At 36.0% G+C, this 11,138-nt stretch overlaps 1 protein-coding gene across 2 annotated transcripts in view; it reads right to left on the reverse strand.

The window, feature by feature from the left end:
* LOC102985639 (tudor domain-containing protein 1) overlaps positions 1-11,138 on the reverse strand; it is a 40,973-nt gene that overhangs the window by 10,582 nt on the left and 19,253 nt on the right. For both annotated transcript variants that reach the window (XM_055081779.1, XM_055081778.1), the window contains exons 14-17: positions 7,175-7,417; positions 6,678-6,815; positions 3,822-3,932; positions 2,788-2,958 (exon numbers count right to left, since the gene is read on the reverse strand). In XM_055081779.1, coding sequence (XP_054937754.1) covers positions 2,788-2,958; positions 3,822-3,932; positions 6,678-6,815; positions 7,175-7,417 — 663 coding nt within the window. The remainder of the gene's footprint in view (positions 1-2,787; positions 2,959-3,821; positions 3,933-6,677; positions 6,816-7,174; positions 7,418-11,138) is intronic.

Consider the following 11,138-nt stretch of genomic DNA (forward strand, 5'->3'; position numbering starts at 1 on the left):
GACCACCTAGAGGGGTGGGATAGGGAGGGTGGGAGGGAGGGAGACGCAAGAGGGAAGAGATATGGGAACATATGTATATGTATAACTGATTCACTGTCATAAAGCAGAAACTAACACACCATTGTAAAGCAACTATACTCCAATAAAGATGTTTAAAAAAAAAAAAAAAAGAATTCTGTGCCCCAAAGCTGCATTTTTTGCCTCAGTAATATCCAGGACTGGACCCTCCCCAAGTTTACCATTCAGGTCAGTGACTTTGAATATCTTTTCTCAATAATCAATTATATATCTACATCCTCAGTGCCTGAGTTGCAAATAATGCATCTACAAATATACTATTGTTTTAGGAGGCTCAGGATCCGTCTTTACTTTCCTCACTAACTTATCTTCACCTGGCAGTTTTCCCAATAAGCAAAAATAGAATTATTATTTCTTTTAAAAGCCACTATGGTTACATACACAATGATGAGTTATCAACTATTCTGGTAAAAGATGTTAAATGTACACTTTCACCTTTGTGGACAGTTTTCCAATGATAATTTCAAAATATCATTTTTAATTATTTAACCAAAAATTATCTTTCTGGGATAACTTTGGCTTATACCCTTATTTTCATAACAGTGGTTCTCAAATGTGAGTGTGCATCTGTATTACGTAGAGGGCTTGTGAAAACAGATTTTGGGGCCCCACCCTAGAGTTTCCAATTTAGTAGTAGGTCTTGGGTGGGGACTAAGAATCTGCATTTTTAACAAGTTCTCATGTTGATACTACTGGCTGTGGGGTGGAGGGGTCATATTTTAAGAAACACTGACATAAAACATGGTGATTAAAAACAATAATCCAAAACATACTTAGTGTAAAATAAGTAGAAAGAAAACAGGCAAAAGGAAAAATAAAAAGCATCTAATGCTTCTAGACATGACCACTATTAACATTTTGGTATCCAACCTTTCATAATCTTTATGTGCATATGGAAATACACACATGCACATATATACTCATAATTCTTTTATAAAGAAATTTTTATAATAATAAAAATAGTTATAATGTTAGGCACTATTCAGTGCTTTATGCCTTGTATCTCTTTTATTCTTAATGCCTTTTTGAGGATGGTACCGTTATTTTCCAGATGAGGAAAAGGAAGCACAGAGTTTAAACAGTTTACCTAAGGTCTCACAGCTAGTAGGCAGCAGAGCTGCTTCTAATCTGTCCTCTTAATCACAATGCCATCCTGCCATCTCTTTCATAACTTGCTTACTTCACTTAAATCATGAACTAGTTTTCACATCAACACATATTTAACATTTTAATGACTGTGTAATAAGAACGAACACTTAACAGAACTTTGAGTGCCAGACCCTGATCTAAACATTCATTTAATAATCTTCAAAACAAACCTATGAAATAGGTACTACCACTACCCATTATATAGATCCTCATTTAACCAAGCCTCTACTATTGGCTATTTAGGTTGTTTTGCTATTATTAACAGCAGTGTAATGAATTTCCATGTAGGTGAACTTTGTGAAATCACATGATTATTTCTTTAGGATGAATTATTAAAAGTAAACTTGCTAAGACAAAAGGTAAGAATATTTGAGGCTCTTAAGGAATCCTGCAAAATGTCTTCAAAAGAAAGCATCGGTTTTTACTCCTATCATAAGTATAGAAAAGCAGCTGCTTCTTTACTTTGACACCAACACGGAACATTTTGGCCAGTATCTTTAAATATATGTTTCTAAATTTTATAATATGAAACAGAAAATAACTTACACAAAATATTAAAATTATAAATATATTAATACTGAGAAATTTATGTACTCTAAGTATTAGAAGACAGTTGAGAAAATTTCTTACTCTGCACCATACCTACTAGCCAGCACTGTATCCCCTGAAATGGAAGTTTTAAAAATTTGGATGGGATCATTTGGAGTTCATCTGCAGTAACTTCTTCAATGTTTCCATAATCCACAAACTGTACTTTAATGTTTCCATTTGGTAAGATTTCCTTGACTAAAGCACGATACCAATTACCATCACCTAGATTTAACACAAAATTTGTAACATGGAATATTTTCCCTTCTATTAAGGTTTGAAATTTTTATCTTGAAAAAGACCATTCTTTGTCTAAAGTAGCTAATATACTTCTCTTCCCAGACAACACCTTTAGTTTTTAATTCAGAAATCCCTAGGAGAATTCTCAAAATTCATTCTTAGAATATCACCAAAGTTTTTATAGCATCACACTTTTACATCTACTATAAAGATTTCATTCATAACCTAACCAATAAGCAGAATATTAAGTAAAGACTTGATAAACTTGATCATATTTGTCAAACTGGAAGACTAGATCCTCATTTAACCAAGCCTCTACTATTGGCTATTTAGGTTGTTTTGCTATTATTAACAGCAGTGTAATGAATTTCCATGTAGGTGAACTTTGTGAAATCACATGATTATTTCTTTAGGAGGAATTATTAAAAGTAAACTTGCTAAAACAAAAGGTAAGAATATTTGAGGCTCTTAAGGAATCCTGCAAAATGTCTTCAAAAGAAAGCATCGGTTTTTACTCCTATCATAAGTATAGAAAAGCAGCTGCTTCCTTACTTTGACATCAACACTGAACATTTTGGCCAGTATCTTTAAATATATGTTTCTAAATTTTATAATATGAAAAAGAAAATAACTTACACAAAATATTAAAATTATAAATATATTAATACTGAGAAATTTATGTACTCTAAGTATTAGAAGACAGTTGAGAAAATTTTTTACTCTGTACCATACCTACTAGCCAGCACTGTATCCCCTGAAATGGAAGTTTTAAAAATTTGGATGGGATCATTTGGAGTTCATCTGCAGTAACTTCTTCAATGTTTCCATAATCCACAAACTGTACTTTAATGTTTCCATTTGGTAAGATTTCCTTGACTAAAGCACGATACCAATTACCATCACCTAGATTTAACACAAAATTTGTAACATGGAATACTTCCCTTCTATTAAAGTTTGAAATTTTTTATCTTGAAAAAGACCATTCTTTGTCTAAAGTAGCTAATATACTTCTCTTCCCAGACAACACCTTTAGTTTTTAATTCAGAAATCCCTAGGAGAATTCTCAAAATTCATTCTTAGAATATCACCAAAGTTTTTATAGCATCACACTTTTACATCTACTATAACCATTTCATTCATAACCTAACCAATAAGCAGAATATTAAGTGAAGTAAAGACTTAATAAACTTGATCATATTTGTCAAACTGGAAGACTTATAATATTCTCACCGCTAATGAGATTGTTTCACTTGTTACTTGGTAAATAATAGAAAAAATAAACAGAAAAACATGCAATGAAATTAAGGTGTTTCATCAAACATATTTTCAAAATGAACATGCACACGGTAACCAGAAGAAACAATGAATCTGCAGTGAACAGGTTTCCCATTATCTAGCTTTTAATATTATCAGAAATTCTGGAAAGAAAAGCATTTGACAAAGTTAGGTAAGAATGTATCATTTGGGGCTTCCCTGGTGGCGCAGTGGTTGAGAGTCTGCCTGCCGATGCAGGGGACACGGGTTTGTGCCCCGGTCCGGGAGGATCCCACATGCCGCGGAGTGGCTGGGCCCGAGAATGTATCATTTGGAGGCTCCTTGTTACAAAGAGAGACAAAAAAAAACCACGGTATTTTAAACATTCATTTAATTTTGATAATGAAAAATATCTGCTTAAACATCAGGAAGAAAATACACTAAAAATGAGGTTTGAATGTCAAGAAATAAAAGATTCTAATATAGTCAATATTGTGCCAACTGCAACTTACCTACAAAAAAAGCACAACAAGGTTGCCCTACTTCTGCCTTAAAAATATTAGGCAACTTCTGCTGGCAATATTCTGCTACCAATTTGTTCAAGTCACTGAGTTTCTTTAGAGCTGAAAACACAATACACATAGTGTTTAATATTTAAAAAACATGCAGAGTAACAGATTTTCATTTAAAGTTGGAAAGTGTGTTGATCGTAAAAACCCAGGCACATCCCCAAGCAACTATAAAGTACACCAAATACCTTTCCCTTCTCCTTATTAAGAAATTGGGCAAATAAGTCATTATTTAGTTAATACTCTCAGTAAACCCCATACCAACAATTTACTGGGCACAGAGCCATGATTATGCCATTGCTGTCAGTATGCTACAGCATGAGCTTTGCATGTGGACCAGGAAACAGTGCACAAGCCCGCACAGAAAGGAAGTTACATATAAGCTGTCCTGAAGGAGTATATGTAATTACTAAATGGTTGGCATAGATAGTGTCTGCTAAGGACTTTCAGAGAGGTGAGCTCTGTGCACTAAAGGCTTCATAGAGAAATCTGAAGTATGACTTGTTTGCTAGAAAAGGAGAGCGTATTCCAGAAAAAGAAATGGCTCTGAGGCAAAGTACCAAATTAAGCAGCCAAAAAACGCTTGCTGGGAGCAGTCTGGCAGAGAAAAGGAATGGAAAGGTGAATCACTATCACTGAGAAAAACACCAGAGATGTGCTTGGAAAGATACAGACCGTGGAGAGCTTTAAAATGCCAAGTAAAGGGATCTGAACACTATACAAGTAAAAGAAAAATACCTTTTAAATATGTGGCAAAGACCCATTCACAGAAACGGAAATTAAGTTGTATTGAGTTAGAATTCTCACCTTTCAGATTAGTCAAAATAAGAAAGTTTAAGGACACACTGCAGGAAATGGTGTGGGAGAGGGCACTTTCGTACACTGACGGTGGAAATCAGCCTGGATGACCTACCTCTTGAGGGCACTCTCTCAAGAGCACAAGCACACACATCCTTTGACTTAATAACTATTGTACAATTTTAGGAATTTGTCTCAAGGATATAGTCTCAGAATAAAATCACAGATTACAAGAATTGTTTTTAGTAATAAATGCTTGTACACAGGAATCCTTTAGCTACCCATACCTAGGTTAACTAAATTAGGGTAAACCCACACAGGGGAATACCATGTAACCATGAAAAGGAATGAGGACGTACAGTGATGTGGTACCCTGGAACAGAAAAAGGACATTACCAGAAATGGAAAAGACATCTAGCAAAACCCAGATAAAGTCTGGAGGTTAGTTCATAGACATTTACCAATGTGGGTCTCTTAAGTTGTAACAAATGTTAACATCTTACATAATTGTGGTACTACAGAGAAAACTAGGGGTATACAGGAACTCTCTGTACTATCTTGGCAACTTTTCTGTAAATCTAAAATTATTCCAAAATTAAAAGTATATTTTAAAAACAACGGAGGAAACACTATGTGAACTGATATCCAAGACAGAGTGGAAGAAAAAGGCAAAGTGCAAATATTATTTATTTTACCATTTATGCCTACATAAAAAGGAATATATATATCCATACAAGGATATGTATAGAGTACTTTTGGAAAGATATTAAGAACACTGAGAAAAGGAACTGGAAGGATATTTAGAAATCTGAGAAGAGGAACTGGGAAGCTTACTTTTCACTATATTCTCTTTTGTAACTTTAAAATTTGTACCGTATGCTTGTACAATCACTTATGAAAATAAGAAAGTGGCAAATATTTTAAAATAGTAGACTATCTACCAGATGATTCTGTATGAAGGGATGACAAATCTCACAAATTGGGAGCCAGGCAGGAACTTAGTTATCTAGGGTAACATCCTTATTTGACAGAGAGAAAACCCAAAACTTAGAGAGGTTAAAATCAATGATGCTCACCAGAATGGCTCAAGGGAAAAAGATGGAAAATACAAAGTGTTTGTGAGGATGTACAGCAACTAGAATTCTCAAACCAACAACTGCCATGATCACTTTGGAAACTTTTTAGCATTCATGGATCAGAGTTGAAAATACACATACCCTTTAAGATTTGGCCAGTAATTTCATTCCTAGGTACATGTTCAATGGAAATGCATGTGCGCTAAATTTGTATGAGAATATTCTTACCAACATTTTATACTCAGAACTAGAAATAACCCAAATGTCCAACAGTAGAAAGGAACAGTAAACTGCAGTACATTCATACAATGGATCACTATGCGGCAACAAAAAACAAGCTACAGCCACACGTGAAAATGATGGTCCAAACTCACAAATGTGAAAAAAAAAGCAACAAGGCACAGCACAGAAGAGTACATATTGTATGATTCCATTTATATAAAGTTCATAAATGGGAAAAACTAATCTATGCTATTATTAGAAGGCACGATCATGTTTACTTCTGAAGGAAAGAAGTGGCAGTGATTGTCAGGAGACATGAAGGAAACTTCCGGGTTACTGGTAACCAGATGTTGGTTATACAAGGTTTTGACTGTGACAATTTGTTATGCTGCACTCGTATTTGTGCACTTATCTGTATGTATGTCATACGTCAATGAGGTCAACAATTAAAATTTTTCAAAAATGAATTTAGGAGACATTCTGTGAAATCTAAGCTGGTTTAAACAGAGACTATTGAAAACAGAAATAATGTCTTACAATGGAATAAAAGGCAACCAAGTAAAACCAAATCTTTCTTGAAAGTACAAATACCCACTTGGCCTTTACTGGAAAGTGAACAGTTTCACCACCCAATAACAAACTTATCTTGACCTATTATCTATGCCAGTGTACTGTAAAGAGAAATAAATGAGAGTCAACTTACCATCCTCTTTAAGCACATGGCAGTAAAATTCTCCAGGACTATACATCATACAGACCACAACATCTACTGTCTGATCGACAGCAAGTTCAACCCACGTCCACTCCAACAGACTGATTTCTGCTTCTACACCCGAGGGAACTGTGTGAAAATAAATGGACAATTTGCAAAACAAATGGCCAGAGCGGGGAGTTGGAGGCAGGGCTGCTAAAGAGTCTGCTTTTGGAGAACTGAATGTCCAATGACTTTCTTAGTGACTTTGCAGGAAAGTTAATTAGTATGAGAATTAACCATTACTACCGCACTGAATTCCAAATTTCAAATTCACATTTCTGATCGATCTTCAGCTGCCAGTGACCCAAACACACTCTAGATGAATGCGTGATTTAAAAGGACAAAAGGTACTCAACATCAATTCTTGTTTAAAGTATGAGAACCCGTACATTCACAAGGCCACCTGAATTCCAGCACGGACATGATCTGGTGGACAATTTACTTACCACGGGCTTCTTTCATGTCACTGGGCTTATCTGTCACTACCCCCTTGTCCCCCACGGCAAAGCCTGCATCGATGAGCACTTTGGTGACACTGACGTGGGGCATCACAGACCTATCCGTAAGTTCCACCAGGGAACTGTTTTCCAACTTGTCCACCACTTTCACTGTGATCATTTTGTTCTGTACAATTTTTCTCATCAGACAAATAGCTTCTGGAGTCCAAATTCCTAATGATGGCTTTACTCCTAACAAAGAATTTTTTAAAGAATGTTAAAATATTTCTTATTGCAAGCCTTCACAAATTTAGCTCCTAATTTCCACAAACTTAAGGACTCTATGACAAACACTGGAACCAGAAAGTCCCATCTGAGGAGGATTTTCTAAACACGAAAATGAAGGCAAAATTATAAAGAAAAAGTCTGTAAAAAGCTTCTATATTTCTATGTAAACAAACCATCATAAATCCATTGATATGAAATGTCCAAAGAAGCAAATCTAGAAGACTGAGAGTAGATTAATGGTTGCCTAGGAAGCTAGGATTAACTATATATAAATGGGCACAAGAGATCTCAGTGGGGTGATGGAAATGTTCCAAAACTGGATTATGGTGATGGTTGTACAACTCGGTAAATTAGTAAAAATCACTGAATTGTATACCTAAAACACTGATTTTTCTTTTTTTCTTTTTTTTTTTTTTTTTTTTGGCTGTGCTGCACGGCTTGCAGGATCTTAGTTCCCCGACCAGGGATCAAACCCACACCCTTGGCAGTGAAAGAGCAGAGTCTTCGTAACCACTGGACTGCCAAAGAATTCCCTAAAACAGTGATTTTTATGGTATATAAATTATGTCAATGAGGTTGTTAAGAAAATCACGAACAAAAGTATAAAACAATCCAGGAAGAAATACCGGTCGCTAATACTGACATCTGAAACATCTGTAGCATTTACTGAAAGGGCACTTACAAATCAACAACCCCAAAGTTATGCCAAGTCATTTCATAAAATTAAGAGCCAAGTAACTTATGAAAAAACATCCAGTCTCACTGGTAATGAAGCAAATTAAAATGATTTTGTTTTTAGCTTATCAAAATTGGCCAAGATGAAATAATACAGAAATATCTATTGGGCAGGACAAAAGTACCTTCAGTTTTTTAAATAAAAGACATTTTTCATTTTCACTTAAGACCTTTATTGAACAACATATTCACCCTTTTGTTCCACACCTTCTGTCATTTTTAAGGCAACTTCATAATTCCATCTTCCCAAAACTTTTTATCTTTTTGAGCAAAAAACTGTTCCAGGTACCTTTTACAGTCTTCCAGGGAATTGACATTTTTTCCATTAAGAGAATTTTGTAAAGACCGAAATAAATGGAAATCTGAAGGTGCAATATGTGGTGAATACAGCAGATGAATCAGAACTTCCCAGGCAAGCTGTAACAGTTTTTAACTGGTCATCAAAGAAACATGTGGTCTTGCGTTATCCTGATGGAAGATTATGCGTTTTCCGTTGAGTAATTCTGGATGCTTTTCGTCAAGTGTTGCTTTCAGTTGGTCTAACTGGAATTAATCCTTTGGTTTTCCAGAAGGAGCTCCTGATAGAGGACTCCCTTCCAACCCCACCACATACACAACATCACCTTCTCTGGATGAAGACTGGCCTTTGGTGTGGTTAGTGGTGGTTCATTTCGCTTGCCCCATGATCTCTTCCGTTCCACATTATTGTACAGTATCCACTTTTCATCGCCCGTCACAATTTGTTTTAAAAACGGAACATTTTCATTATGTTTCAGTAAAGAATCGCATGCAGAAATATGGTCAAGGAGGTTTTTTTCGCTTAACTTATGTGGAACCCAAACATCAAAGCGATTCATATAACCAAGCTGGTGCAAATGATTTTCAGCACTCAATTTGGATATTTTGAATATGTCAGCTCTCTCCCCCGTGGTATAATGTTGATTGTTCTCAATTATTGTTTTGATTTGACCGCTATCAACTTCAACTGGTCTACCCAACCGTGGAGCATCGCCCAGAGAGAAATCTCCAGCACAAAACTTCACTAACCACTTTTGACACATTTAATCAGTCACAGCACCTTCTCCACAAATCTTTTTGTGCATTTCAGTTGCACTTTTACCCTTCTTGAAAGAATAAAGCAGATCTTTTTTTCAAAAATTAGTTTTTTAAAAAAGATCATTAATTTTTAATTGAAGTATACTTGATTTACCATACTGTATTAGTTTCAGGTGTACAATGCAGTGATTCAGTATTTTTATAGATTATAGATTATGCTCCACTTAAAGTTATTACAAAATATTGGTTATATTCCCTGTGCTGTACTATACATCCCTATAGCTTACTTATTTTATACATAGTAGTTTGTACCTCTTCCTAAGGAAATGATCTTGGATAGGTTGAAAAATGTAGTTAAAAGAACACTGCTAGTAGCAAAAACTTGGAAATATCCTTCTGATAACTGGATACTAGTTAAATTATGGTACATTTGAATGAAAAGTTGTAGAAGCTAATCTTTTGCGCTGGAAAGACGCTCCTGCTCCTAGTGGAACACATTACATACACAGTAATTTCTAAGCATATGATCGTTAATGTTCTTGCTTTTAAAAGCAGTTTCCCCCTAATTCATGCAATTGACAGGCTTCTGTGATATGTATTGATAATGCAGGATCTATAAATAACAAAAAAGAATACTCAATTTCATAAACACAGGTACATTCAATTTCATTTTATTACAGATAGCAAAATAGTCATCTGTATTTCCTAAATGTTCCATTAAGGATTGTTTTTGTACTGAGGTAAGTTACAGCTAAACACATTCCCTGATCTACTCACTAGTTTAATTTCAATTCTAATGCTCTTAACTTTAGGTTTCAATATTTTAAGAATACGGGAACTATAAAAAATTACATACCTGCCAGCACACACTTAATAGCTTGCATTGGCAATTCCAACAACTTCGGAGTTATGGGGTAAAGTCTTGTCAAACTAAGGATTTCAAAGTTTCCATAGTCTACATAACCGACCAGTACAGATTCCTCAGAAGCATAATAAGCCAAAACAGAGGCACGGTACCACTGGTCATCCTCTAAAAATAGGAGAGACTCAATCTGAAATGATTTTCCAATGTAGATATAAACAAGAATTTTTCCTCCTCAATTTAGATGGTCATTTGTAGATTCTATTTTCATGTAACATCAAGCTTTACTGAACTATGTATGCTTATTCACCATTCCTACTTTTCCTTATCAGAAGCTTTCAACTCCTGAAATGTCACCTTTATTCATCCCTTTCTAGGTAACTCATGTTGTATGCTGTCATTATTTATTTACATGCTTAATCCCTCTAGTAGACAGTTAACTCATTAGGACAAGAGAACATGTCCTGGTCATGTGAGTGAATCCATTAGGTCTTGATCAATTTTAGAATACCTGGCAGTATGAGTCAACCAGACTCCACTAACCAAGACACAGATTCACCGGAGGCCTACCTGTCTCTCCCCGCCTGTGAGGCCACTGGCCCGCCCTTCAGCAGAGAACTGAACCCGGTCATCACAGGGTCATCATCTGTGCAGCTACAGAGGCTGGGCCACGACAGCTACGTGCCTCCAGACACTCTTGCTGTTCCAAAGAAAACTGGCCAAGACATGACCCTGGGAGGTTCCACATTCCCACACTGATATAAACAAATGTCTGTATCAGTCTCCAGAACTAAAGGGCTGATAAAATAAAAACCTCCATCACCACCACCCCCAGCATTTACAGGTCCTCCTCCTCCCTTACACACTTTGATTCAGTTTAATTGGATATACTTTAAAACATAATTGGTGGGGCTTCCCTGGTGGCGCAGTGATTGAGAGTCCGCCTGCCGATGCAGGGGACACGGGTTCGTGCCCCGGTCCGGGAAGATCCCACGTGCCGCGGAGCGGCTGGGCCCGTGAGCCATGGCTGCT

Source organism: Physeter macrocephalus, chromosome 21 (assembly GCF_002837175.3).
Source record: "Physeter macrocephalus isolate SW-GA chromosome 21, ASM283717v5, whole genome shotgun sequence".
NCBI lineage: Eukaryota > Metazoa > Chordata > Mammalia > Artiodactyla > Physeteridae > Physeter > Physeter macrocephalus.